The sequence below is a fragment of the Brachyistius frenatus genome, unplaced genomic scaffold, assembly GCF_029030835.1.
Source record: "Brachyistius frenatus isolate BFR_SWC_R1_liver_20210118 unplaced genomic scaffold, ASM2903083v1 Contig_67, whole genome shotgun sequence".
In the NCBI taxonomy this organism is placed as follows: Eukaryota; Metazoa; Chordata; class Actinopteri; family Embiotocidae; genus Brachyistius; species Brachyistius frenatus.
This window is the reverse complement of record NW_027210666.1, coordinates 1,251,823-1,279,378: the sequence shown is the minus strand read 5'-3', so window position 1 is coordinate 1,279,378 and position 27,556 is coordinate 1,251,823. Positions and strand designations below refer to the sequence as shown.

The 27,556-nt window shown below is 42.4% G+C and overlaps 1 protein-coding gene across 2 annotated transcripts in view; it reads right to left on the bottom strand.

Moving 5' to 3' along the window:
• Window positions 1-27,556, bottom strand: part of dph6 (diphthamine biosynthesis 6) — a 57,025-nt gene that overhangs the window by 17,321 nt on the left and 12,148 nt on the right. For both annotated transcript variants that reach the window (XM_069707168.1, XM_069707169.1), the window contains 9 exons: window positions 24,813-24,886; window positions 23,761-23,879; window positions 15,508-15,569; window positions 14,783-14,877; window positions 14,565-14,658; window positions 12,419-12,569; window positions 11,866-11,991; window positions 10,044-10,173; window positions 9,722-9,896 (listed from right to left, as the gene is read on the bottom strand). In XM_069707168.1, the coding sequence (XP_069563269.1) occupies window positions 9,722-9,896; window positions 10,044-10,173; window positions 11,866-11,991; window positions 12,419-12,569; window positions 14,565-14,658; window positions 14,783-14,877; window positions 15,508-15,569; window positions 23,761-23,879; window positions 24,813-24,886 (1,026 nt within the window). The remainder of the gene's footprint in view (window positions 1-9,721; window positions 9,897-10,043; window positions 10,174-11,865; window positions 11,992-12,418; window positions 12,570-14,564; window positions 14,659-14,782; window positions 14,878-15,507; window positions 15,570-23,760; window positions 23,880-24,812; window positions 24,887-27,556) is intronic.

Genomic DNA, 27,556 nt, shown 5'->3' with positions numbered 1-27,556 from the left:
CTTTTACGACTGATGCACATATCGCAAAAATCATTTCTGCCAAGCTTCCTCTATGACCTGCCCGTGGGACATGACAAGACCCTCCATGCATCGCTCTATCAAGCCGAATCTTTCCAGGACAATGCAAATTATGACAAATTCCATCATCCTGCATTATGCGCTTTCCCGCTAATCTCCCTAATTCGAGAGAATCGGGGAGGGTCTCGCTGTTTCGGCTGAGGGGCATGTTGTCTGATTGAATGATGCTGAAACTGCAACCCTCATCCCCCGTTATTTCTCCTTTTCCAGCTGTGACCACCTCATCTCTTCTGTCTTTTCATATTTGACCTCTTTGTGACGCTACATTTCTTAGTCTGGCTGGTAATAGAACAGCAACTTAACTTCACCACGACTGACGGTTTTACTTTAATGGTCGTGCCTCAGCTTTTTTTTTTTTTTTTGACGTGATTCATTTGTGCCCAGGTTAAGTAAGTTTGTGAGTGAGTCTGTGTGTGTGTGTGTGTGTGTGTGTGTGTGTGTATATGCAGAAAATGTCTATTCTCAATGAGACAGTGTGAATGTTCATAACAAATCATCCTGTGCCCCAGCAACATGAAGCTGCTGGTCCAGAAAGAAACATCTACTGTGTCCACATCCAGACACATCCCACACAGTCTCCAAAGCCCTGTTGACACTATTTTGCTTGCAATGGACACAACATGTAGTTCAGTATTCACGAATAAAAGATGAATAGCAGACAAACAAAACAAAATAATACACGACAGAATGACACAGAGAGACAGCGCAGAACACACAGAGGGACGTAAATGAAATGTAGTCCCACTTCATCTCAACAGATGGCAGTATGGCTGCATTAAAAAAGGCAGCTGGACTGTTGTACATACAGTATAAACAGTATAAACTCCGCTCAAACCATGGACAGGGTAGCTGGACAGTCTCCTTGGATTACCTTCTTTGTTTTTAGTTTTTTGGCAAAGTCAAAATATTCACATAAATAAGCCACAAATTCCTCCAGTGAAATATAGCAATGGATGAAGGAAAGTCAGGGAAAATAAGATTAAAATCGTATAACTAAGTATTTGGACATTCCATTGCAATAGTGTTTGCAAAAGTGTTTTTCTATGTTTATTTTATGAATAAATACTGAAAAATGTCAGTAAAAACAATAAACAGTAAAAACTAAAAATCAAAAAGGTAAAGATTAGACAGTTTAGAAATATTTGCTTAAATGGATCCTGGAATTAATAAATATATATATATATTTTCCTAAAAAAATATGCACCAAAGAGCATGATAATATTCCTCCTAGAGACAACTCATAAAACACAATGTACTTAAAATGTCCCTGGTAAAAAATATAGCAAATATTTTTTTATGTGAGTGCATCAAATTCAACTTAATACATTTTGACAAGTAGAAAATATTGTGTAGTCTAGATTATATTGAATGGACTTTTTCCCAGAACATCTCAACTTCATTATATTACCTATAATACCTATACTTGCAGGGCCTGACATCCCCTTACATAATAAAGCTATAGTATCAATAATAAATATATATTAAAAGTGAACATGCTGACATGACCAAAGGGGGAAAAAACAGGAGGCTGTGTATCATTCATCAGCAGCAGTTTTTACCTCAGCAAAGCCTGCTTTGATAGCGTTTGAACAAATGAATGGAAAGTTACTGTTCCATGGGAAATTTAGAATGAAGTGAGAAGCCAGAACTAAATGAAACTCTTATCTGCGGTACTGCTAAAAAAAAAATATATATATATATATATATATACTTAAATAGATAAAAACAGAGTGCCAATGCTACCACACTGTTTCATGTGGATGTAATAATCAATTCTAACCTGCCACTTTTAATGTGTGCAACTTGTGGAATTGCAGAAACACAGGAGAAATAATTAAATATATAATCTACATTATAATAGTAGCTTCCTTAGATGCCCCAACTGCAGCGAAGTGCTGTACAGAGGTGTATGTAGGCGAACCTTCTGCACGGAGTCATTAATAACTCTCAGCCTGGGTCGGTTACAGTGCTGGTTGGTAACACCCATCAAGCTTTCTTTTCTACATTTATGATATGCTAGCAAAACATTTTATAAAATCGTACACAATTTTGTTCAAACCTAGTTTAATTACTTTACTGTATCTGTATCTATTGTTTTGGATAAGAGATTCTGGGTAAGAGTAAAATGTTGACAAGGTAAGGGGGTTACATTTCCTAATGCCGTTCCCTATTAGTGTCTGTATGTCACCACAGCAGCATGTGTGGGTGTTGCTCCCTGTATTGTTCACTCTATATTTGCCACACGTGTAGATTTCACAAGAAACCTCTTCCAGACTCTCCCTATCTGTGTGTTTGTGTCTATTGTGTGTGTGTGAGTGAGAGTGTGTGTGTGTGTGTGGGCCCTGTCAGCTATGCCCTCTCGTCACTACAGGGGGAAGAAACACACCCGGGCAGTTCTGAATATAGTGGCTAGTTACCATAGTAATGGGATGGTCATACGTCTCTCCCCTCTCAGACAGTGATGGGAGTGGACAGGACACGCCGCTATGCTTTTTATCTATGCATTTGCTATTCAGTTATTTCATTCCACAAATAAAAAGTCGAGCCATCCCACCTCTCCTCTTTCTGTATTCAAATAGAGGGGTGAAATGGGAAGTAAATAGTTGGATATGGGGTAATAATTCACACATGGGACTACAAATAATTGATGTGTTTTGACTGAGTGTTTGTGATTGCAATTGTAATAGTGCAAGTGTCTTGGCAGATGTCTGCGGTGGTGGGATCTTTGCATGACGCTTTTCAGATGCCTTCTTGATGTCTCTGAACCGTTCACCCCTCCACTGCTCATCAGCTGTGACAAAGTGAGAAACAAACAAGGATCCACTCACATAAACAGACAGAGACACACACGCACACGCACACACACACACACACACACACACACACACACACACACACACACACACACACACACACACACACACACACACACACACACACATACCCATGTAGCCTGCGGTTCGCTCAAATTAAAAAGCCGAGTCTACCATTTATCAAATGAAATCATAGTCGTGCACCATAATCGATTATATTAATCTACATACCATTAAATATTCTGGTACATTCCCTTCATATAGATGCCAAAATAAGAATTATTTGTCATAAAAGGTGTAGTACAGCTATTTGTAAATCTGCAAAGGTTTCCATTCACCAAAACCACCAGAGACCTCCCCTCCAGTTTATTGAAGGATCTCAGGTCCCGCAAAGATCACCTCGGTGCTACATATGTACCTGTTTGTTCAACACACACACACACACACACACACACACACACACACACACACACACACACACACACACACACACACACACACACACACACACACACACACACACACACACACACACACACACACACACACACACACACACTGTTTAAATAGTTATATGTGTACCTCCACATGTTTGTCTGTATCCTTTGTGCATGGAAGAGGAAGAGGGATGATCGCTGTGGCTATCCTGTCCCTGCTTCCCTTGGCTTGTTGACATGAACCAAGGCAGTCAGGCACCAATAATACATGAAGAGCTGTTCAAAGGCAATTAGGATCAGTTGTCAGGGCCGGGCCCATTAATGAGTGGGAGTGTGGCAGGGGCCGAGGCAGAGGCGCAGCGCCGGCGAACGCGACCGCCTGAGAGTCGATGCACTCTGACAGATCCAGTCCTTCCCCTGTCCTCGCCTGGTACAAGCTGATACCAGCCTGCGCCCACGTGGTGCTGCAGCAGCAGCAGCAGCAGCAACAACAACACAGGATAATGTGGCAAAGAGTGCGCTGCCTTCTGAAAATGACTACTGCCATGGCAGGTCAGCCTCCACGTGGTCGCAGCAGGGGAGAAAAAGGGAGGGAGGGGGACCTGGGAGAATAGGGCTGGAGGGAACATAATTACCCTCGCTGCCGTCTATCTCCTTCCCATAAAACTGCCCCCTCATCAGATTAAAAAGGTGGTCTGATTTGACCTCTCATACATGTGCACACATGAAGAGGCACCCGATCCCATCCCCCCCGTCCAGTAGCCGCAGCACTGTCCTGAGACGAAGCTACGGCCATGTGTCAGAGCAGATAGATCGGGATGTGGGGACGTGTTAGTGGAGGGGGAAGGAAGTCCTGATTTCATTCCTTCATACAAGACAGTGTACATACATGTTGTGGGAGTACGAGCAAATATTTAACAGCATTTGTCAACCAATATTAAGGTACTGATCGTTTGAGTTAATATGTGCACACTGAATTGCCTATTTTGCTTGTCTTTGCATACATCTTTATCTATTTGCATCTGACTGCGTATTGGTTTGAATGCCATGAACGTCAGCCGTGAGTGCATTACAGTGAGTCACCTGTGACTCCTTTTAATGGCCAAATCAGTTTAGCTTGTCACACAGCCAGAGCCGATCACAGAGAGCACACAGGTGTATGTGTGCATGTCTGTGTGTGTGTGTCCTTGTAAGACTTGGCCTCGGGGCATACAGCCGACATGCCACTGCGGAAAGGTCTTACTGGGTTTGATCAGTGTGTTTCGTGTGTGTCCGATTCAAGTGAAGACAGTTGACCCTGGTGTTTGGATAGGATGAGTAAAGCCTACAGAGACGGAGTCAGGTGAAGCACGCAGACAGGAAGTGAATCAATGCGCGCTCGGGGGACAGAGGCTCTGAGGTGAAGCTTTACTGTCAGTCAAAACCTTTTCTGACTCCAGACAAAAGGCTCGCCTCATTCCACACAATTCAGGCATTCAGAAAAAGGAAACAACCAGCCTGCTCTGCTAGTGCCTTCAGTGAAATGAAAAGAAAAAAACAAATCTGTGTTAACATCCTCTGCTGCAACTCGGAGCAAGTAACAACACGTGCTAAAGAACACCGCAGCTTTGAGTAGCCTTCAGTCTCAAACCGCTGAGCCTTCAAGACCTCATTTTTCATCGACTCAATTACTCGACAACTGTTCCCCTCCTGGCCCCACCCCTCCCTCCTCCTCCTTAGTTGGGAAGCGATCATTTGTTCTTTTATTAAAGTTGATAACATCCCTTGCATTGTCTGAGCGTGCACGCCGGAGAGCCGCCCCTACTGTTCTAGCCTCCAGCGTTTCGTATTATTGGTGCATTATTTCACGCATGCCCTCCTCTTTTATCAAGCACTTTTGAAGTAATGTTAATAGACTAGAAAATGTAGACATTTATGAAGTATGGGCCATGTTTATGAAAAAATCCATAAAGTATGACAGGAGAGAGGTGAGATAAAAGCAAGGTTTTAATAGATTATGGCAAACAGGGGAGAGGCGTCAGATGCTGACAGGCACTTCCTCCGAGATCCCTCATATTTTATGGGATTAATTTTGTTGTATTAGAAATGAAGTTAAATGTCCTAATTAATCTGTTCGTGCTGCATGAATACCTCCCTGAACGCAGATGCATGCACACACACTGGCTTTCGGCTAATTACTCTTCTGTGATAATTGAGGTGGATGCAGTCTCTAGATGTAGGCTGAGGAAGTTTGGGGAGGTGGGAGGATATTTGATGTGGTGAAGGGGGCGTAGCTGGACTTTGCACGTGATGTGATAAAACTAAAGCACTAACCTTAATTTCTGCCATTCATCACAAAAATTTTTTCGCTTACATTTCTAATGAAAAATGCTGTAATATATCTGCATCTCTCTTTTAAAACACAGATGGAGAATGAAAGGTTAAACGTATTTTCTTTGGTGTGCTCGCGAACGAGCAGACTCAGCTGCTTTTACTGTGTAACCACAAAGTGTATGTTCAATTTAGTTTGGAAATTTTTAGCACATTTCATTCCCATCTCTCTCATCTTGTGCTTGCTGTCACTTTTTACTGTAAAAATGATGCTTGCTAATATACCCTGTATACCATTTGAGATAAACAAAATCTAACTGAGACTTCAAACAAGCAGGGAAAATACATTTCTACCTATTCTGTCCATGCAGTCGTTCTCTCTCTGGTTCCAACGTGAGTGGCCCAACCTCACCGTGACTCAAGTTGACCTCCTAACTCTTCATCAAAAGAGCCAGACAAAGTTCAGCCCGTTGTTTTTAGACATTTGGACTCCCATAAGAAGATTATTCAAATTCTACCGCCCGCCTCACTCCACACCTCCCTTTGATGCTAATTGGCAACGTCAGCGCCACTTCCCTCCTCGAGCCTCACAGTCCAGTTTGACAATTTTCAAAATCCAATGCAAATCCTATCATGGCCTCATGCAAGACAATCATCTACAATATTGACTGTCACTCACAATTAGGGGAATGAGGCAAGAGGTTAGTGCTCACCAGCAACCTGAGGCTAGCGCAGTCAGCTCCCCAAACGCACCCCACAGAATCTGATCAGTGAGTATAATTTCCCAGCAAATATCCCAGGGGTGAGCCACTTACCTTTAACAGGAAAGAGGAGATGTTTAACAACCATTCAACTGATAGTCTTTCTATTCAGACCTGGTTTGGCTATTGTGTTTGCTTCTGTAAATGCAGCTCCAAAGGGAATGTGACCGAACCAGCAGCAATAATTCAAATAGATGTGGAGAAAATCCTGCACTTTAAAACTCCTCTCCTCCTGCTAACTCTGACTTCAGTAAATGATTGACCAATTTCATCCATCTGGCAGCTACTAATCTTTTGTTATTAGTACAAATGTATGTCTGTGTACAAATGTGGAACATTGCTGAATTAAAAAAAACAACTGATGCCCTTTCTTCCTGCCATTATGTTAATGGACTAAATTGTTTAAAAGCTCCTTCTAAGAAACAACTGAGAGAAAATGCAGCAATATCTTTCACTTCTTTTAAAAGCATGCCATTACTTGGCTTCTGTTGTAATGAGAGAATCTGTTTTGATATTTTACTACAAAAAAAATGGATGTCTGAGAACGTCCTTTGTTTTTCAATAAATTGATTGCTGTAATAAAAGAGTGACATTTCTTGTATCTTAATTAGATTATGCAAATTGTGCCTAAAACAAACAACAGCTACATTTGCATTAGATCTCTGATAAATAAGGCAGCCAAACAGAACAATTAGTGACAAGAACTTTGATACTACCACTCACTCACAAATGATTTGATATGATTAGACCACGGTGACTGCAACCTCTAAACACGTCAATCAAGCGCAGAACAATATGAAACAATGTAAAAACAAACCATAAATTAAATTACTGTCTTCGTCTTTATGGCTCGCGGCTTTAACCTAAACTGACGTTATATTACATATCAACATACAATACACCAAGAGGCCTGCAGCTTTGACATTATAAAGGTTAACTAATTCTCTAAATCAAGTCAGATCTGAATCTGTCAGCTTGCCCGGCTGAGTCGACATTAAGTCAGCTTGCCATTTCCGAGAGCTGAAGCTGGGAGACGTGACAGGCCGAGCAGACAGATGACTAGATGGAGGGAGTTTGAAGGTCCAGCATCCATCACATGCCAATCCGTAACGCCGGTCCTCCGTACCAGCCCTCAACGCGGAGACCTACCGTAGTTAAGTCCTGCAGGGCCGGAGTGCCATGTTCTGTCAGTCGCCATGTGCTGTCCCTCAAACCAGTGGACACTTGTCAACAGAGTGAAGTGGTCCAAATATAGCTGGACATTGATCAGTCCATAGCCCTTTTGACTACACTGCATTAATGCAGGTAGCATTATAAAGTTCTGTCAGATTCATGAACAATAAAGTAAACAACTAACTTTTGTTTGAATTGTTTGACAAAGGTGACTGATTTTCACTTTTATTTCCCCAATCAGGCTCAACTAATCGTGTCACAAAAACACCTCTGCTGCACAAAACTGACTGCACTCTTTGGACACAATGAAGATCACAAATTCATCCTTGAGGCTTCTCAAGTTCAGCCCCCCTTCCAACCCTCTGGTACAACTGGGTCCTTCTTTTATTTACTAATTCTTTAATGTTTAGGGCTCCAGGTTATTCGGCCTCAGACAACAGCTTTTCTGTCTCTGTTGCCAGAGCCCTGTCGTCATGGTGTCACACGGCAACAGTCACCAAGGAAAACTGTCATTAAGATGGGAGTCAACGTGGTCCTGGTGAGAGGAGGGGTGGGGACTGCACGCTTGCTCACAGCAAGGGGCTAATTGTATTAATATGTAAAACTCTGTGGCTGTACTGAAGAGTTGTTAATACATTTTTGATCAAATTAAGTCATTGTAGCGAGGAGGAAGAGGAGGAGGAGGAGGAGGAGGAGGAAAAGGAAAATGAGGAGGAGGAGGAGGCACATTGAGAGACCATGCAGGGGTCGTATGAAGCACCATGAACAGCTCAGAGCGAGCAAAACTCTCATTGTTTTCTCAAATTGCTTTGGATATGAATGATCATTAGAGGAATGAGAGATTCGATGGCTTTCCAGAGGCGACAGCACACGCACACAGCTGACTTCCATTTCATGTCTCAGTGAGACTCCATTGAGGAAATCAAACACTGCTGGCATGTTAAAAGCAAATCTGACTGTAGGTTACATCTCAGGAATCCAAACTGAACTTCAGTGACACACTGGTGAGATATGCCGTCAAGGTCTGAGTGAATGGCTAATCCACACATGTTCTCACTCATAGACGGATTTGGCTGCAGGATCAAGGACAGTGTGGAGGAGATGGACACTATCCTTGTTGACAGTACCTTGACAAGTGTAATCCTATATAATACACACTGGGTAAACACAACACCAAGCCAACCGTGCAACCACGGCCCACACTTCCTCTGCTCTGCCTTTGAATTCCACATTCTTACTGGGTTTGAAACAATATGAAAGAAGTTTGACTTGTAGCTTTACAAACAAGTGCAAAAGTGGTTACAAAATGCCCGCTATGAAAGGGATAGATATTTACATGTATACACAAAAGTAGTGATGAGAACAAACTATCACACAAAACAACAATCACATGCATCTGCTCGCATGCATCTATACGTAAACAAAAGACAAAAGAGATGCACAACCAAGCACTGCATGTAAACCCAGACATTTCAATTGGCTTGTATGAGTGAAGCATAACAAAGATCATAAGAATCATCACACGAGTTCATCATTCAGCAAATTAATCCTCGATTATCCTGTAATCCATTACCGACCATGTTTTTGTTTGTTTTTGGCTCGGTTCCAACCAGAAAGTAGCTATATCATTTTCAAATTAGTTTTTAATCAAGAACCAAACTATTCATGAGAATAATAGATCTGAAATATGAATACAAAAATAATAAATGTCCTGGGAGAATAGGGCTGGAGGGAACATAATTACCCTCGCTGCCGTCTATCCCCTTCCCATAAAACTGCCCTCTCATCAGATTAAAAAGGTGGTCTGATTTGACCTCTCATACATGTGCACACATGAAGAGGCACCTGATCCCATCCCCCGCAAAAAATTATAAAAAAAAACCCAAAAGAAAACGTAACTAACAGGGTGCCCCATCCTTAGACAAGACGGTAATGCCAAATTTATCACTGAGTTTTCCTCAATTTTTAAAAAAAATATTTTGCTTCTGACTTGGTCGCAGAGCAATTAATTTGAAGACAGTGAGAATGACAGTTACAGCTAGCTGCAGCCTTACATGAAATATTAGCCTCACTTAATCATACACTTTACTTTATGGCTGCCCTGCACACCAGCAGCACCGTTTCCCTGGTGGGGCTTTCAGGGTCTTACCCTGAGGGCCTGGCTGTAGGGCCCGATGTTGGCTGGGGCCCAGTGGGACAAGCTCTGGACGTGCAGGGCTTCTCTCTGGCGGAAACAGCCTTCCTCCAGGGGCTCAGTCCAGTCATGGAGCAGACAGTCCATCTGCAGGAGCTGAGCGGTGGGTAGAGGCGCCTGGACGCACACCCTGCATGAAAACGAGGTTTTTTGAATGAATGCAGAGATCATTACAACTTAACAGGAGAATAAAAATGAACATGAAACTTTGTAAAGGTGTTCCCTGAGATAAAAGAGAAACAAGGGTGAAAATCTGCATGCGTGTGTGCACCTTTACCTGGCTGGTGGGTTTCTGTCAAAGTGTTTCTTATAGACTGTATTGAGTGATGAAAAGTCTTCCATGTTCCTCACATACAGGTGAACCAGGACAATGTTCTTCATCTCCCAGGCTCTGCTGTTCAACTCACCTGGAGACAAGCAGCTCACGATAAGTGACGGTAACACATTATGTCATTACAGTAACATAACCTCACCTCAGCTTAGCAAAGTATGCAGATTTAGTAAAAGCTTATCTAAACTGACAGAAAACAGTTTACTCTAAATAAATGCATATTTATGAAGGTAAAATAGCTCAGGGTTGTGACCAAATAGAAGTGCTACATTGGCTGTATCTCTGGTTGTACATGGTTGGCGTTGTCAGCAATTTCATGCAACTGGCTCTTTAAGACTAGCTGTTTGGTTTACAAGTTTAGTTAGTCCTGGTTGTTCTGTTTTTGATGAAATGAGTTGTATCGACTCCCACTGCAACTCACGTGATTGCCACAAAAGAAAGTCAAAATCCAGGCATTTACTTTTAGGACTGCTTTCAACAGCAGATCGGGACTGTGTTGTTTCACTTCAGCTTAAACTAGCAGGTGTGCTGCACCTAGTATGTAGTCACTCACCTGTTCAAACAGTCATCTAAATGCAGTCACCGCTGCTTTTAAAAGGTGGATAGTTTAGAACTTTTGTCTGACTTTGAAATCTATTGCTTTAAAGTGGTAATGGTGGTCCCCCTTCTGTACAGTCTAACGCTGCATGTGCGTACATCGTAGCCTTTGGATGCAAACGCAGGCACAAGGGCTCAAAGCAAAGCCTTTCTCCCTACAATCATTTGAAAGAGCTTCAAGTTTGTTTTTCCTTTGCCAACACTAGCGTCTCAGACTACTTCGCCCTCATACAAAGAGGTTGTTCATTAAATATTAACTTGTTTAATATTGTCTCTGCGCTGTGAAGGCTGTTCAGCCAAGCACCACGATAAACATTAAATATGCTTTTCATCTTTCGCTCCTCTATCTCCATCAAAAAAAAAAAAAAGAGAAAGAGAAAAAAGATACACTGTAAAAGCGTGCACCATTAAACTTCTGCAGGGCAAAAACGATAACCCACCCAGCATGCCTGTAATGTGTGTGTGTGTTTGTGTGTGTGTGTGTGTGTGTGTGTGTGTGTGTGTGTGTGTGTGTGTGTGTGTGTGTGTGTGTGTGTGTGTGTGTGTGTGTGCGTGTGTGTGTGTGTGTGCGTGTGTGTGCGCATGTGTGCATGTGTGTGTGTTTGGCTTAATTTGAAGTCTTGTCCTTGTTTGGTGGCCAGCTCGCTGTACCGTTCCTGTGACAGACTGAGTCTTTGACACACTGGGTTTGCCTGCTGAGCTGACAAGCACTTCTGAGTAAGGAACGACTTCTCAAGCTCTGCTACTTCTCAGAGTGTGTGTTTTAGCCTACACAGCAAGGAGAAAGAAAGACACCCAAGGGACAAAGAAGTTTTCCCCATGTGGTTCTCTTCATTGTTTTTCAGGGCTGAAGAATGGAGTGTAGTAAAGTAAGCCCTGTAGAATTTGTTTTACTGCAGCTTAAATCACCCCTGGAAAAAAAGAATTACATATCATCTCCCCTTGATCATATCAAAGATGGAATTCTTATTTGATTGAAGAAAACATGACTTATTAAAGGTTAGTTTACTTGTGTGTGTTGTTCTGTATACCAGACAGGCAAAAAAAAGAATTTTCTAGTAGACCCATGTGGTTTTTCTTGTAGGGATATTTAAAAGTGTGTCCACAGCTCTGGCACGCCATGTTTTCTCAAAGTGCTACGAACATTCCCCTCTTCACTCTTTTCCCTTACTTTGCAGCTGTGCAAAAGCTGCCGATGTCTGGCCCTGGATCCCGGCGTCTTGGCTCTGAAGGCCATTTATGCCGGAGATCCACTGATAGCCTCTGGAGCTCCGCGATGAGCAGGATGGACGGAGGTCTGCAGGAGACACAATACCACAAAGAAGGATTGACCAGTTGGGATTTCCACAAGTACTCAGCTCCAGAAACAGTTAGTCATCCTATGTTTGTAATGCTTGATTCAAATAAAACATTTAAAATAAGTATGCATTGTGTTTTTTTTCTTCTTCATTTATAACCATGACATGTGCTGTTTAAGAGGTATTTCATGCATAGGTGGTTTATGTCAGAAGAGAAATTCATTCAGGGACTGTCACAAATACCCGGCCTAAGTGACAGCTCATGTCAAATAGTCATTCAAAAATACTAGCATCATGATGCTGGCCGCATGACACAGATCCAGGGAGCACACGCCACACAAAGATATCATCTGACACATACAGACATAAATACACACTCATGCATGCATGTCAGGACGCTCGTGTCTCAAAATAAATTAATCTCACCGTGGCCCCGCTGACAACTAAGGTCACAATTTGATGTAAATTCTTGCTGGTTGTCTTCAGCTTGATCAGCATATTCCACCTCCTCAGTCATCTTGTCAATGGCGTTCTGGCAAGGACAACTACCATGGGGCAAAGCGCTCGCCACCACATCCTGCAATAAAGCACCACAGGGAATACATCAGGCCAAATGCCCACCAAAGAGCGCCAGGCCTTTCGCAAAGACAGACAAAACGCTGTATAATTAGCCAACCTTTTCCAATGTCCCATCAAGTGGGCTGTGTGTGTGTGTGTGTGTGTGTGTGTGTGTGTGTGTGTGTGTGTGTGTGTGTGTGTGTGGGTGTCAGTCTTTCATGACAAGGACCCAGACGCACATAACTTCAAGGTGAATGAATATGAAACAACATGCTAACATATTCGTGGCTCAGGCGAGTGGGGAGTGGTGTTTTCTGATACTGTAGATTCAATCATGCTGGCTGTCAGTCAAAGCTCATGACTGAATTGGGGAGACATGTTTTGGATTTCACCTGTTTTTTTCCTCTGTTTACTTATACTTTGCCTCTCTGCTACTTCCTTTAAATAACAAATCATTACCATTCTCTGAGGCATACATATTACCTGCCAAACCCTGCTGGGGTGTCACACATTTAAATACATATTTCATATTTCTTCAACTCGCGCCTCCCCCCCCTTCAGCCTGCCCAACACTCATTCACCCCCCTCATCTGCTGTCAACCGCATTAGGCCATATGATAATCAAATTAATTATACTTCAGCCCCTCTCTCCTGGCCAGCATGAAAAATAGCTTGACTAGCATTAACGGAGGGCAAATGATGGTGGTCCATCCCCACCCCCTGAGCTCGGTGCAGTTTCGTCTAGTGCTGGTGTCACCGCGGATCTGTCACCCTGACGAGAAGAGCTTCAGAAGGCTGAACCAGGGCAGGTTCTCCCCTGGTTGTCCCCCCCGCCCTCCCTCCCTCCACCTCCTCCTCCTGCTCTTGCAGGCCCTGATTTTTCCCTGCTCTTCCCCCAGCAACCTAGCGGGGGGCTAGAGGGGATGTGGGAGCGTGCGAGCATGTGTGTGTGTGTGTGTGTGTGTGTGTGTTGTGTGTGTGTTTGTGTGATGGGGGTGGGAGCGGCAGTGTGGGGAGTAAAAAAAAATAAAAATACATAGCTGTAGGGAGCGAGGCTGCAGGGTCACAGAGGTTGTGGGATGGGGGTATGTTTTCTGTCCATAACCATCCCATCCCCCATCCAGCGTGAAGATATACATACATGAGGGCTACAAGCAGGAACGCACTCTCTCTTTCGCACACAAACAAACACAAAAGCACATTATTGCGTGATGTGCAAAGAAACACACTTGCAATTTGCACACTCTGCCCCGGAGATGTGTTGATCCCTCTGTGTAACCCTACACTCGTAACGCACAGCAACTAATACACCAGTATCAAAGGAGCACTTTACTGTTGGAAGGAACACTAATTATCGAGTGGGCTGCTTATTAAACCAGACAATTTGAAACAGAGTAATTAAAATGACACCTAAATAAGGTCAATGTTTCCGTCGCAGCTTTCTAACATTGATTTAAGGATTCTTAAGACGTCTGTTCTTGCAGGGAAACGCAAATGTTTTCCATTCGTCTGGCCTGTGAAGCCCCATTCAGCTTCTAATTTACCAAAAGCCAATTCTTACTCCGTCCCTGCAACCCTTGCTTGTGTCCGCTTAGCCAGCTACCTGAATGCGAAGCGCCTTAATGTGAGCAGACATGTTTATTAAGCTGGGCCTAGTTTCCGGCTGCAGTGAATATTGCAGACGTCAAAGTAGGCCATGTGGGGCTAGAGGAGAGAGGGCGAGGGATGAAGGGGAAGACCGAGAGCGGAGTGTGTAAGAGAGAGAGAGAGAGAGAGAGGGAGAGAGAGGCCCTCTGGAGGTCAATCTGAACCCTGCCTCGCAGTGCTGTGTTTTCTCTTCTCCTCCACAAAGTTATCAGACACCAAAGGGTTTTGTTCTTGTATTTGTTTTGCCCTGAGAGGAGTTCTAAAGTAATCAACCCCAAAGCGACACAAACTTTTGCTTGTAAAAATGATCGATTGAGCATCGAACGGCATTGATCTTAAACGTTATACTCGTGGAAGTTTGACTCACGTCGTCTTTGTTCTCCGTGTGCATTTCGGTCAAGCGCAGGTAGCCAACTGGAGCAAAGGCATCTGCTGAGTGGATCACTGTCTCTGCTGTATCACTGCACAAATGCACAAAAACATCCATTTATTCTTGGGGTGAAAAAAGCAACACTTTCCAAACAGACGGGAGTTAAATACAGAATTTTTTTTTTTAAGGCAACAAGGTTAAAATACTTCACTTACATAACTATCTTCTTTTTGAAGAGAGGACAATCGAGGGTGAAGGTTTCATATTCACCTCCTTCTCCACAAATATGGACTCCATACTTCTGGGAGAGCTACTCAGGGAAAACAAAACACCTCATTCACACACTTAAGAGATTCATGTATTTCATTCAAAAACAAGTCTTCTTTTCTTTCTGTCATTTTTCATTTACTTTAAGTCATTTTGATGCCAATTTTCAACATAATGTTTAGTTTAAAAGTTTATAAACTGCAGTCTGAAACAACATACTGTAATTAAATTAGTAATGGCTCTACAACTGCAAGGCAAAGATGTAAAATTTTAATATATTCTTTAATAACAGCCACAGCCACGACCACAGGCATGGAAAGGGTTAAAACGTCTTGCCAGCTCCAGGGAAAAATACCCAGACCGATTGCAACACAGTGGTAAAACCAGTAATCGTACAAGAATGTGAATTGGATGACTGGGATATTTTTTCACAATAAATCACCAAAAGCAGAGCAGTGAGAACACAATCATTGTGAAAGAAAAGGTAAAATACAATATATACATATATAACATATTTCATTGCAGTATCAAACTTTGAATTTAGATGAATAATTTTAAACCGTTTTAGGACCGTCATCCATGTCGAACATGAAAATCAGGCACACATTGGAAGTGCTGAAAGTACTGAAGTCAAGAGTTTAACAGGGTGACAGAGAATCTACGAGCCTCTGACCTGTTTCAAATAGGGCTCCATGTCAGCCAGAGGGTTTCCTAAGTGCTTCTCTGGATCCAGGCCTGGCACCCACGTGGAAAACACACATATGAATACACACAGAGACAGAAAGACACACACAAACAGAGTTGCACAGAGATAGAGAGAGAGAGAGAGCAAGAGAGAGAGAGAGGCCTGATCAGGAACAGAGAACAGTGATTGAAGATGACAGGCAAGGAGGTTTATGGGCAGTCGCACAAACACACACGTAAACCTGCACCCTGGATCTATTTGTTTGACTTTGCAAGTAGTGTACACAGATCTCTCCGGGTAAGGGCAACAGTTTTCAATTGCTGGCCACAGACACCCCCCCCCCACCCTCCCAACACACACACACACACACACACACACACACACACACACACACACACACACACACACACACACACACACACACACACACACACACCCCACACCTCCTCGCCCACCACCCCCATTGAGTTCCCTTTGAGAACATAAACTCTGGAAAGAGATCTTGTTTATTTGCCTTTTCCCTCCCCTTCCCCTGAAATGGTGCATGGAAGTGACTCACAGGCATGGGAGAGAAAAGAAGAAAGGGGAAGAGAAGGGTGGTGGAGAGTTTTGTATGCATACGCAGTGGTGCCACACTCCTAACATACAGGCTCACTGGCCTTCACTCCCCCAGACAAAAAAACAAAAAACAAGTGAAGTCAACCAACCAAGTAGCCGTCGAGAAAATGTAAAAAAAATAAATAAAGATATCCAAATCTAGACCCTGGCCTCAACGAGATGAGCACTTTGATCAGTCTCATTTTGGGATTATGTACATATTTGCAGCAATAAAACGGTAAAAAAAACAACACTTTCTTCATCTTGATGAGGCTGAGAGGATTTTTACTTCTTTGTGACACTTAGTCCCGGTTTTGTCTTGTAGTCGCCGGTTTCTGAGGGCACAGAGCTGAACTCCATCTCACCCATGTCGCGCCTTTCATGCAGAAAGTGCTGCCTACGTTTTCCTACTGCACATTCTTCGCTGTTCTGATGGAAAACAAAAGCCCCGAGCACCAGGTGCTTTCTACAAAGAATAGAACAATAAAAACATAACAGGACATGAATGTAAAATGCTACATTTTAGGAAATTCCAAACCAACTAGTTGTATGCCGCTGCCACCGCACTTACAGCAAACACCAGATTGTTATCTACAAATATAAGTAAAATTACTGCAGCCAAACACATCTGGATGGTTACTTGTTAAGGCTAGACTCATTCTTTGACATTTTCCATTTGCTCTTTCTGTGACTGCCTATTAATTGATTGACATAATCATTAACAAGTAACTGATGACCTATTCAGAGTGATGTGCAGTTGTGACAGTGATGCCATCGCAATAAAAAAAAAAAAAAAGTTGCTGAATTGGCCTAATAATTTCTCTGAAAAATCCAATATAGCTCTTCTATTCCCGAGACATCACGTGGTCCTGTTCATCGGCATGCTCATGTGTTTAATTAAAGGAACAAAGTTAATCGTAATGTGAGAATCTCTCTTCTTCTCATGGCCTGACAACCTCAAAGGTTAATGTGTCATCTGTGGGCCCCATGGGGAGCAACGGATGGGAGAGGGGAGAGAGAGGAGAGGAGATGTGAAGGGAGGACGTCACATCCCATCCCGGGTTCATCTTAATCCCAGCTGTGCCTCTCCTCCGGGCCCTCGGTGGTCCAGGACTACGGGGGAGAGAGAGACGGAGGGCCACGGCAGCGGGAGGGAGGCAGACAAGGAGGGTAGGAGAGAGTGTGGAGAGGGAGAACGAGCGGGCCCTTATTCTCTTCCCAGGGGATCTGTGGTCTTAATTAGTGTGAGAATATCTAATCTCAACATCCTCTCATCTTAACCCTGCCACAAAGGTAATAAGGAGGGAGAAAAAAAAAAAAGCATTAAAATTCAATCCAATTTAAATATCCTCTTTAATTACTCATGCCTTTTAACAAATTTTAATAATTGGCTCCAAATTGCTGAGGGGATGCCGCGTTTTTTAATATGTTCATTAACTTCACTGCTCTTAAATAATATATGACACGTGATTTGATATTTACAAGGAGGGAAGAGGATGACGGAAACCTGGTGAGACGGGAGCGAGTGATAAAATGATACAGCGGTGGCATTAATGTGGAGGCATTTCTCCCAAGACTACTTAGCACTTGTATGAGTGTTTTCTTAATTGAAGTTCCTGGCTGACTTCAGGTTACTCAAACCATTTGGAGACAAGCAGAGGTGGAGTGAACTCGCACTTGTACGATACATGCTTTTGCGAAGTCTTTTGAGTAGCCAGCAGTGTGAGCCTTCAGCGATCCAACACCACTCATTTACATGATCTTCACATCTCTGTCTCCTCTGAACCTGTTTTACAACTTGACCTAAACCCAATTACCTAACCTCATTATGCCACATTAAACCCAAATAAGCCCACTAGAAGCTGCCATTAGTCTGCCGCCAGAGACAGCGAGACCGCACTTTGGAGAGAGAGGAGCTTCCCTAAGAGAGACGGAGAGGAATGGCTCGCCTTTAAAAGGGGCTTTTTACTACGTATTATCCTATAAAACTCCAATTAGATTCGGTGAACTTTAAAACCAGGGAGTCCAGTAATGAGGGAGAGCATTTTTTAAAAACACTGTCGACATTTAGGGGGTTGAAATTAAGGAGGAAGAAAAAGTTTACCAGGAAGCCGAGAGCCATTTAGACAACTGAGTTAGTCTTTATATTGGTGTGGAAAACGGTAAAAACTTCTTATTTTTTTTAAATTATTTTGTGCACATTATAAGACATAATAGAAGTTATCATTATAGAAAAATACTGGAGAATCCTTTGAATGTGCTTAAACATTCACAACAGTCAATTCTTGAACCAAATGTTCTCAGATCAAATAAAACTACATTTTCCTTCTTTGATTTGGTGCTATATAAATACAACTGGATTGAATCTGACCTCTACAGAAAGTGCTGCTCTCACTTCTACCCTTCAAGACGTCAATGGCAATTATTTCCAGAGTATAATTTTGCACTAATTCTCTTCAATAATCATGATCGGCCTTTTCCCACCTTGAGGTTGATTCGTGTAAACCCACAGCACTGAGTTACCTATTTAATTGAAACGGCTTGCGATTTTGCTTACTGAGCCTAATGCCAAATTAAAAGCCGGGAGATTCGCGATACTGTCTGAGCTGAGCTGAGCGCAGTATCGCAGACATCCGCGGGATGTCTTAAGATCTGGCGTGCCAGCTGACAGCTCGGCTTTAATCCCTGCCTTCAGAGAGAAAAGGCAGAGAAAATTGGATTCATGATGTGTAACATTTTAGCCTTTAAATGGATGAAATAAGCATCTCCTCCCTAGTAGGTGAGCTGCATCAGCCTTTAAACAACGCGCTCAAAGACCTGCGCCAAAACAATAGCTGGTTCACTATCACCTAATCTTTGTAAGGCAGACAGAGGAATACAGAACGGAGAGGAAGAAAGAAGGGGAGGGAAGTGGCACGCTACAAAGGATGATAAGATTAAGGTTATATGTGAAATTTGTTAGGCTCTTATCTGAAATTCAGTGTCTATGAGCAGAATAATAGGCAGCATGAATTGTGCAGCAATCGCAGCAAGATGAAATCTTTTCAGTCTCAAAAAAATCAAAAGAGGAGCAAGTGGGAAAATTTAAAACCACAGAGAAGTGGCCAAAATTAACTTGTGGAAATTAATAAATACATTTTTCTGTTTGAGAGGGAACTGCAACTACAGTTCAATGTGTGGCAAGTGGTTTAAATAAGAAAAACAATCACTGCCCATCATTCTTAAACTATCTAAAGCTTCAGGTACACATTGACCACTCTACAGTACAAACTGTTCAAAAAAACATCAACAATCAACATGATAAAGAAAAAAGTCACGAGCAGGAAGATTGAATAATTATCTAGGTATGCAACTTTTTGCAAATCATTTTGTGTTAGTACATGTTTTGTTATGTGGATGCAATTAATTTGCGTTAAAAAGCAAGAGTTAAGAACAGTGAGGGATTATTGCAAATCCATGGTCTCTACAATCACCTGTTTTCATCTTTCTCTTGCATGGAAGCCTAAAAATGCCCAAAAATGGAGTCGTATTAGTAACGGTACTAATCAAAATCAGACCAAGAGAATTCTTACTTAATGAATGGTCTATTGACATTATAGCTTAAACCATTAATTCAACAATAGGCAAACAAATGAATCCACAACTATTTTGATAAGTAGTTCATGTTTTTTTTGTTTTTTTAAGTAACATCCTCTGCTTCTCTTCCTCCTTTGTAAACTAAATATATTTGGATGAGTAATCTGAAGATGTGACCTTTGGCTATAGAACATTTTGACCATAAAGTTTATAAAGCAAATATTCACTCACTGTAATTTTGATTGTCCTCTATGAGTGTTCAGAACTGACTGAGCAGAAAGCAGTTGAACCTGACTGTAGGCTAAACTTACAGTATGACCACAAACTAAACTCTAAAGTCAGAAATCACATGTTTATCAACAGCCTAAAAAAAAACCTTTCAATAGGCAAGTAGCAGTGGGCTTGTTGGCCCTAAACAATGTCACCACATTTCAGGGTATATCTGCGATATGAATATTATAGACAACATGACAAGATACTGAAAAATGATCAAATTCAAGTTGTTATAGCTTTATATATCATAAACGTATGAAAATTTGCCTTCAAATATTCAGTAAACACTCGACAACAAGTCGAGTTGTTTGTAAACAACAATAACTCAGTGAGACTTCGATTATATATAAAATATAAAAGCTTTCAGCAGTGCTTGTTGTTGATGTGCATAAGTTACGTATGTAACGTCTATTATACTGCTATGCTGTGCATAACGTCATTACTTTAACAAGTTAATAATTTATAGTCGTTCTTTGGTGCTTTACTGTGTTACATAAACGAATTGATTGACTGAAATGATTAAAAGCTAAATTGGTCTGGGTTGGAGGACAGACCACTTAAATCCTGGAACAAATTGCATCATGTCTTTTTGCAGGGATTGATAATACGTATAATGTCTTATAGCATAAAAATATCTTCTGTTTTGTTTTTCAATAACAAGAAAAAAATCTCTGAATTGCTCAGTCTTCCACACTGAACAGGTTTTAGTAAATTCTTTTTAATGTCTTTGACCATTAATTGTCCTTTAAATATATATTAAACTATAATAAACGTCCTTAAGTGGTGAGGTGATCAGCGGAAGCAAATATGCGACATAAATTCCCCTCACAGCACACAGGCTGTGCTCGTGTGAAGGGTAAAAGATCATGCAGAGATAAAAGGTTTTGCGGCACATAGACCCTGATTTCACACATGCCAATTATCTCTGGAGCTGAGGACCAATTAACTGTTGAACCGGTGGCCTGATACTCACCTGCACTAATCAATCAATTAACTAATTACATTAATATTTAATACAAGATTTTGAAATTGCCAATTAGCTCAAGAGATATTGCATTATAAAGAGATTGTTTCCCAACAAAACTATGCATCTTCCTTTGAGGAATGCTTCTTTGCTAATTAGCGGCATTTTCTGACATTCATAGGCTTCGACTCAGGTAGTTGAACTTACTTCCCTGCATGCAATTTGGCATCTTCAAAGACTAAAAATCTTCTTTTCCCTCTTTGGTGGGGTTACGCTGCCATCAGCACACAAATGAACACTTCTGGAGAAATCAGTTAGAGGCTCATCCTGAATTTGGACAGCTGAGTTTTCACTACAGGGATGTGTTACCAACAAGAAGAAGAAAAGAAAGAAGAAAGGAAGGAAGGAAGGAAGGAAGGAAGGAAGAAAGAAAGAAAGAAAGAAAGAAAGAAAGAAAGAAAGAAAGAAAGAAAGAAAGAAAGAAAGAAAGAAAGAAAGAAAGAAAGAAAGAAAGAAAGAAAGAAAGAAAGAAAGAAAGAAAGAAAGAAATGTGTGCCTGAATTAATCACAGCTGTCTTTTGTCTCTATTGTAAGACGCTTTGGATAAAAGCGTCAGCTAAATGAAATGTAATGTCTTAAAATAAAATGAACCGATCAGATTGTCATCTCTCAATATTTTTAAAAGACAGGTTTCGGATTGCTCTTATAAAGCCGGACGTTCCAAGTAGTACAAAATAATCCTTCTCCGCACAGGAAACAAATCTGCTCATGCACAGATTGAAAAGACTGATGAACACAATAATAATTGTAATCTTTTTTTTTATTTGTATTATATCTTTTGCATGCTTGTGTGTCATGTACAATGTACCTTAGCACATCTCATTTTAACACCAACACACCCGTGTGTGCTAAGATGGGCACAAGTGCTATTTTAAAGATGTGGGCGCTGGATGCAAAACTGCGTCGAGCAAAGACTCGTACATTGCACTTGCCGTCGCTTTGTGCAAGGGTGTATGACACAGCCCAGTATATCCTGAGCTGCTGTGGCTGTCAGGTCAGATGCAGACTTAACCTTTGCTCTGTGAAAGTTGTTTTTTTGTTTTTTTCTCCTCATGGGGTCTGCTCAAGTAAATCCCTCCAAATCTCTTTCTCTTGCTCTCCCTCTCACAGACACACAAACATAAACACCAAAGGCCACCAGGTACGCCCTTCTGTCACCCAATCTCCCCTAAACAGCACACCTCACTGCTCAAACCTGCTTCCACCAAAGCTGCAATTACATGAGCGCTGCCTGAAACGCCTCGGGCGCTTGCACCCCCATTCAATTCTCTGCTTTCTAATTACCTCTGCCTTAGGACAGGTGAGAAGTCAGGTCTGATAAGATCTTTTCTTTTTACCTGTAGCCAAAACACACACGCACACACACTCACGCAAACACCTCCAGTGGGAGGCCAAGACACACACTCAAAGGCACCCGAGGTGATTTTCCTTTCTAATTATAATCTTCAAAAACATTTTGAGAATTTGCTTTTAGACGAAGTTGTGTTCGGAGTAGAAAGCTCGGCGGAGGTTGCAGGGTTAGAGGGTGACAGTGAGATCGTTAAGGTGGGGTGAAGAGTAATTTAGCATTATGGTTGACCAATTAACATTAAATACAGATTTAGAGCATATTACAAAAATTTTAAAAAAAATAAATAAAAAAAAAAAAAAAAATTTAACTAATAAACAATAATTAAAATCACGCATAAAAATAGGTAAAAAAAAATATGGATTGTGACCTCTCCTCTGACAGGCATCTGACAAGTTTCATTATTTATGACCAAAATGTCCTTGATCAAAGCCATTACAAATGAGAAATGGCTCTAGCAAATAAAGTACCAAAGATAAATGGCTTGACAAGTACATTCCACGAGAGGTTATTTGAGCAGCGTTGAAAGATATGCAGAATATCCTGCTCGGCTCTGCGGGTCATCAGTCAGCCGGCGACCCCTTTTCGACTGATTGCTACCAAAGGTGACAACAAGCACTTAACAGCACGTAAACAGTGTCTACATGATGATCTATCGCCATGAGTAGTTTGAGAGTAAAAAGAACCATTTGTAGCCATAATTATCATTTATCACTGGCACCGTAAAAGGGGATCCGGCTGCACTGTCAAGTAGATACAGGTAGGGATCTTAACATCGTGTAACGGAGAAAAGAAAGAGAAAACTTTTTTTTCTTTCTCTCCTGTTATTCAGTAATCTGATCTTCCTGTCCTCGGGCTGCAAAACAGGCAGGTAGAGAGCAGGTGACACCACATTAACCTCTTCCCTCAGTTGAAAAACATAAATGAGAGACACCAGATTTTAATCTTCGCTTCACGGACCACTTATTTCGAGCTATGCGAAAGCAGTGTTTCTCGCACACAATGGCGACATGCGCCGCTTATTGACAGGTTGCATTAATGTGCAGGGCAATCACCTGCGATTATTTCTCGAATGCCACCCCCCCCTCCTCCTCCCAATAGCACTGCGCACTTCCCTCACTCCTCCTCCCCCTGTGCTTCTTATCTTTTCATATTGTTCTCTGCTTCAATACCTTTGCCGCTGGCACAAGTCTCAACACCACTGCTAAGCCCCAGATTAATGATTAAGGCATTACTCTTGTCTCCCTTTTTCTCTCTGGTTACACCTCCTTTCCCTCCTATCTGCAACTCATTCAAATTCTGTCCTTACTTAACCAACATGGCACCTTGAGAGGAAGTAAAAGGAGAAAGAAAAGGGTGACCAGGAGTGAGGGGACATCAGACTGCTCACTAGCTGGCTAAGACACAAAAGACACAAACTCACCCAAGGCGGCGACTTTGATGAGGATAGCATGGAGGTCAGATGATATCATCTCGGCGAGCAGGGACTCTTGGTCTCGGCGCCACAGGTAGGCCAAGGGCTGCAAACCGAGCCGGAAACATCTGGGGAACAGGTGAAAGGGATGCAAAGCGCTTTTAATATTGAATATTTGCCAGCTTCACAACAACTTCAAAGCCAACTTGGCCGGGCACCTTTTCCATTTGCGGGAAAGGCTGCCACCCTGATAGGCACACAGCACATGCTCCCACCTGCCACCACAGCCAGCGGCTTAATTCAAGGAGAAGACAAACACACACACACACGCAAAAAAAACAAAAAGCTCCATCTTAAGCTGTGGTTTGTCTGTCCCGTGAACTCCTGAGGAACACACACATCCACAGCAGGTAACTGGAGCCAAACTGTCTGCACACAAGTGTTCACTCCTCCAAAAAAATGCTTAATGTTTATGTGTAAATGTGTGTCTCTATCGTGTGTGTGTATATGGGGAAACAGCAATTTGACTGACAGCAGGATTTGTTAATATAAAGAGAGCTTTTGTGCTGCAATGTGTCCAGTCTCTGAAAGTTTAGAACAAGAGAGAACAAAGAGAGAAAGCTGAAAGAAAAAAAAAAGACCAAGAAAAACATGAGTATCTGTGTCACACGGAAAGTCTATCATCTTTCTGTGAATAAAAGTTGTGTTTCACTCAAAAATTGGAAAGTGCGTTTTTTTATATTAACAAAAATCATGTGACTGTAATGAAACAAGCGGTTTCATTCCTTTTCTTCAAATCACTGCTCCATAAAAACAGAACCACACCATAAAATCAAAGCTTGTCTAAATAAAAGCGCATAAACAAAACCCAAAGTGTGTATATGTGTGTGTTTAAACAAAAACTCATTCCAAAGTTTGGAACACACTGTGAAGTGCAGACTACAGAGGATGTACTCTTTTCCTTCGGTGGACCACAGACTGTGCGTCATTGGAGTTCAGGGGCCTGAACGCAGTGTGTGTGTGCGCGCACTTTAGATAAAAAGTGTGTGTGTTTGACTTACACATTTTCCACACGGACCCTCTGGTAATCGGAGAGAATGGCCCCTACAGACACTGCCTCAACACCCTCCTTTTCCTGTTGGGAGGCAAAGATGGAGGAAACTTGACTACAAAGATGTATTCCCCCCCCCCCATTATACAGTACAGTGCGACGTGCATTCAGACGGCAACATGATGTCATAGTCTCTCAAGGCCAAATACTCCTTTCTCGACCTACAATGGTATCCCAAAGTGTTATCTGAACAAAAACCACACAAACACATGTAAACACAGACACACACCAAGAGGGAGAAAGACAAAGAAAGCAGATTCCTGACAGCTCATTCCTTTCATTGGACTGCGATCCTGTGGGGATGTTTACACTCTGGTCCGATCACGGCCTTCAAGGTCCAGCCCATATCCCCTGGAGGTTTGCGTACATGGCTCTGCGAGTGTGTGTGTTTATGCACACACGTGAGTGTGTATATGTGTGTGTGTCAGGCACCAGCCGCACCACCAACGGCAGCGGCTGGACCTTGTGAGCAGGGGACGAGCGGCTGGCCGCGGCTTCCGTCCTCTACGCGTCCAGCCGGAAAAGATGGAGCCGCAGTGACAACTTGAAGTATCAGCGAAACTTTGCGTCTGTGAGTGGCATGTATCTTTAATATTGCTGAGGGCTAACCTAATTGCTTTTCATATCATATTCATACTTCAGAAACAGTGAGACAACTGTGCACTCGAGAGATACTGACACAGCCTTGAGATGCGTTCAATCTTCTTACACGAAAACAGGCTTGATCCAGAGTGACACACACAAACAAACACACACGTGTCAGGCGAGAACACGCACGCTGACGCACACGCATGCAGAGGCACAAAAGCACCTCCTCCCCCCTCCCACACACACACACACACACACCTGCAGATTCATTAGAACATTACATGGGCTGTAATTAGAATGAGAGGCAAGGGTAGAAGCAGTGGAGGGATGCACAAGTCTCCAGTAAATTACCTTGTAGCCATTATCAATTTCCCTGGCTACTGGTCCTTAAGATAACCCTCCCACCCCTCCCTCTCCCTGTGGTCCCTTCCTGCAATTTTTCTCTGCCTGATAAACATGCTGATTAAAGCGAACAGCGTGTAAACCTTTGATACTTTCCTAAATGAAATCCATGCCCTGCCTGGGGCCTGATGCTCAGCTGAAACGCACTGAGCCTCACACACACACACACACACACACACACACACACACACACACACACACACACACACACACACACACACACACACACACACACACACACACACACACACACACACACACACACACACACACACACACACACACACACACACACACACACACACACACACACACAGCTCCACATAGGCGTGCCAGCTAATCAGATAAAGGATGTGCTCTGTGTGCGTGTGGTGTTCCTGGTGCAGAAAAGGATGTGAGGTATAAACACATACAAACTACTACGCAGCTAGAATTTAACTCTTTGACCCGAAGTTAAACACTAAGAGATCTAAAGGAGGGATTCTGCTCTCAAGTTTTAATATCTCTCCAATGTGTCCAACGCGGGAATGTGCGTTATAGTCAATTCGGTGGCCCAGTGACAGTAATTAAGTCAGACTGATAACATTTCAGCCCCAGCACAGAGCGAAGGGGGCTGCAGGCAGTGTCATGTAATTCTAGGTAAGCCTCAAGGCCAGCACTCTATTCTAATGCAATGATAACCTTTTCCCTAAATGCAACTGTCACTCCCTAAAGAGGCAAATTAGGAGGTAAAAGAGGAGGATGAGGAGAGACGGAGAGGAAGAGGAGAAGATATACAAATGAGAGTGTTGAAGGAGTGCGCTACATCAACACCAATTTGTTCGCTTGGCTTTAAACTTGGCAGGGCCTGACAGAATATCAGAGCGTCAGAGCAACAACAAACAGGAGCTTCTCCGTCTCTGTCTCCCTCTATCTCCTCGATCTCCTCTGTCTCAGGATGCACACTGTCGTTGGTGCTGGGACCTCTGAGGATCAACTCTGCCTCCAAAAATGAAATGCCTTCTCTTTTCGCTTGCTCTTATTACATCAGATCATACAGCCTTAGACCCGGGCAAACTTACCACAAACAATAACACAATGGTTTTTTTTTGTCATACATCCCTTTATTTTCAATGGAGACTCTTGATGCTGGGCCGTTTGGCAACAGCTTTGGGAAGTGATTATTTTTGGATGTGGCTGTGTTTTTGTTGCTATTATAGCTATCACCAGGAGACAGGCAGGAATGAGGGGGCAGCTAATGCTGCTGGGGATGTGATTTTACAAATTCTAGCCATACTTTCTCATCCTCTGTGGGAGAAGGTAGGATAAATTATTGTGAAGAAGGAGTGTACGTGCATATAAATCTGAATTGATGGTTATTATGGGAATTTTTCTATGCGTATTCATGACGCCATAAAAAAATACAAACTTTGATTTTATAGTAGCTAAAAAATTTATCAAAATGGTTTATGGTGGAAATATTTGACAAAGCGACTAGGTAGATCATGGAGCACAGTGTAATAATAAATAATAATAAAATCTTTATGAGAGCTATCTGGCTAAACGATGTTTTGACTGCATTAGAAGTGGGATCCGGGTAACATAATGATAAATCAAGGCGTAGGTCATCAGGAGACCTGTGACCCACAAACCACTTTTCTTTCTTCATGAGTGTTGGCACAAGACCTGAAGAAAGCGCTTCCTCCCTGCGCTGATTCCATGTCT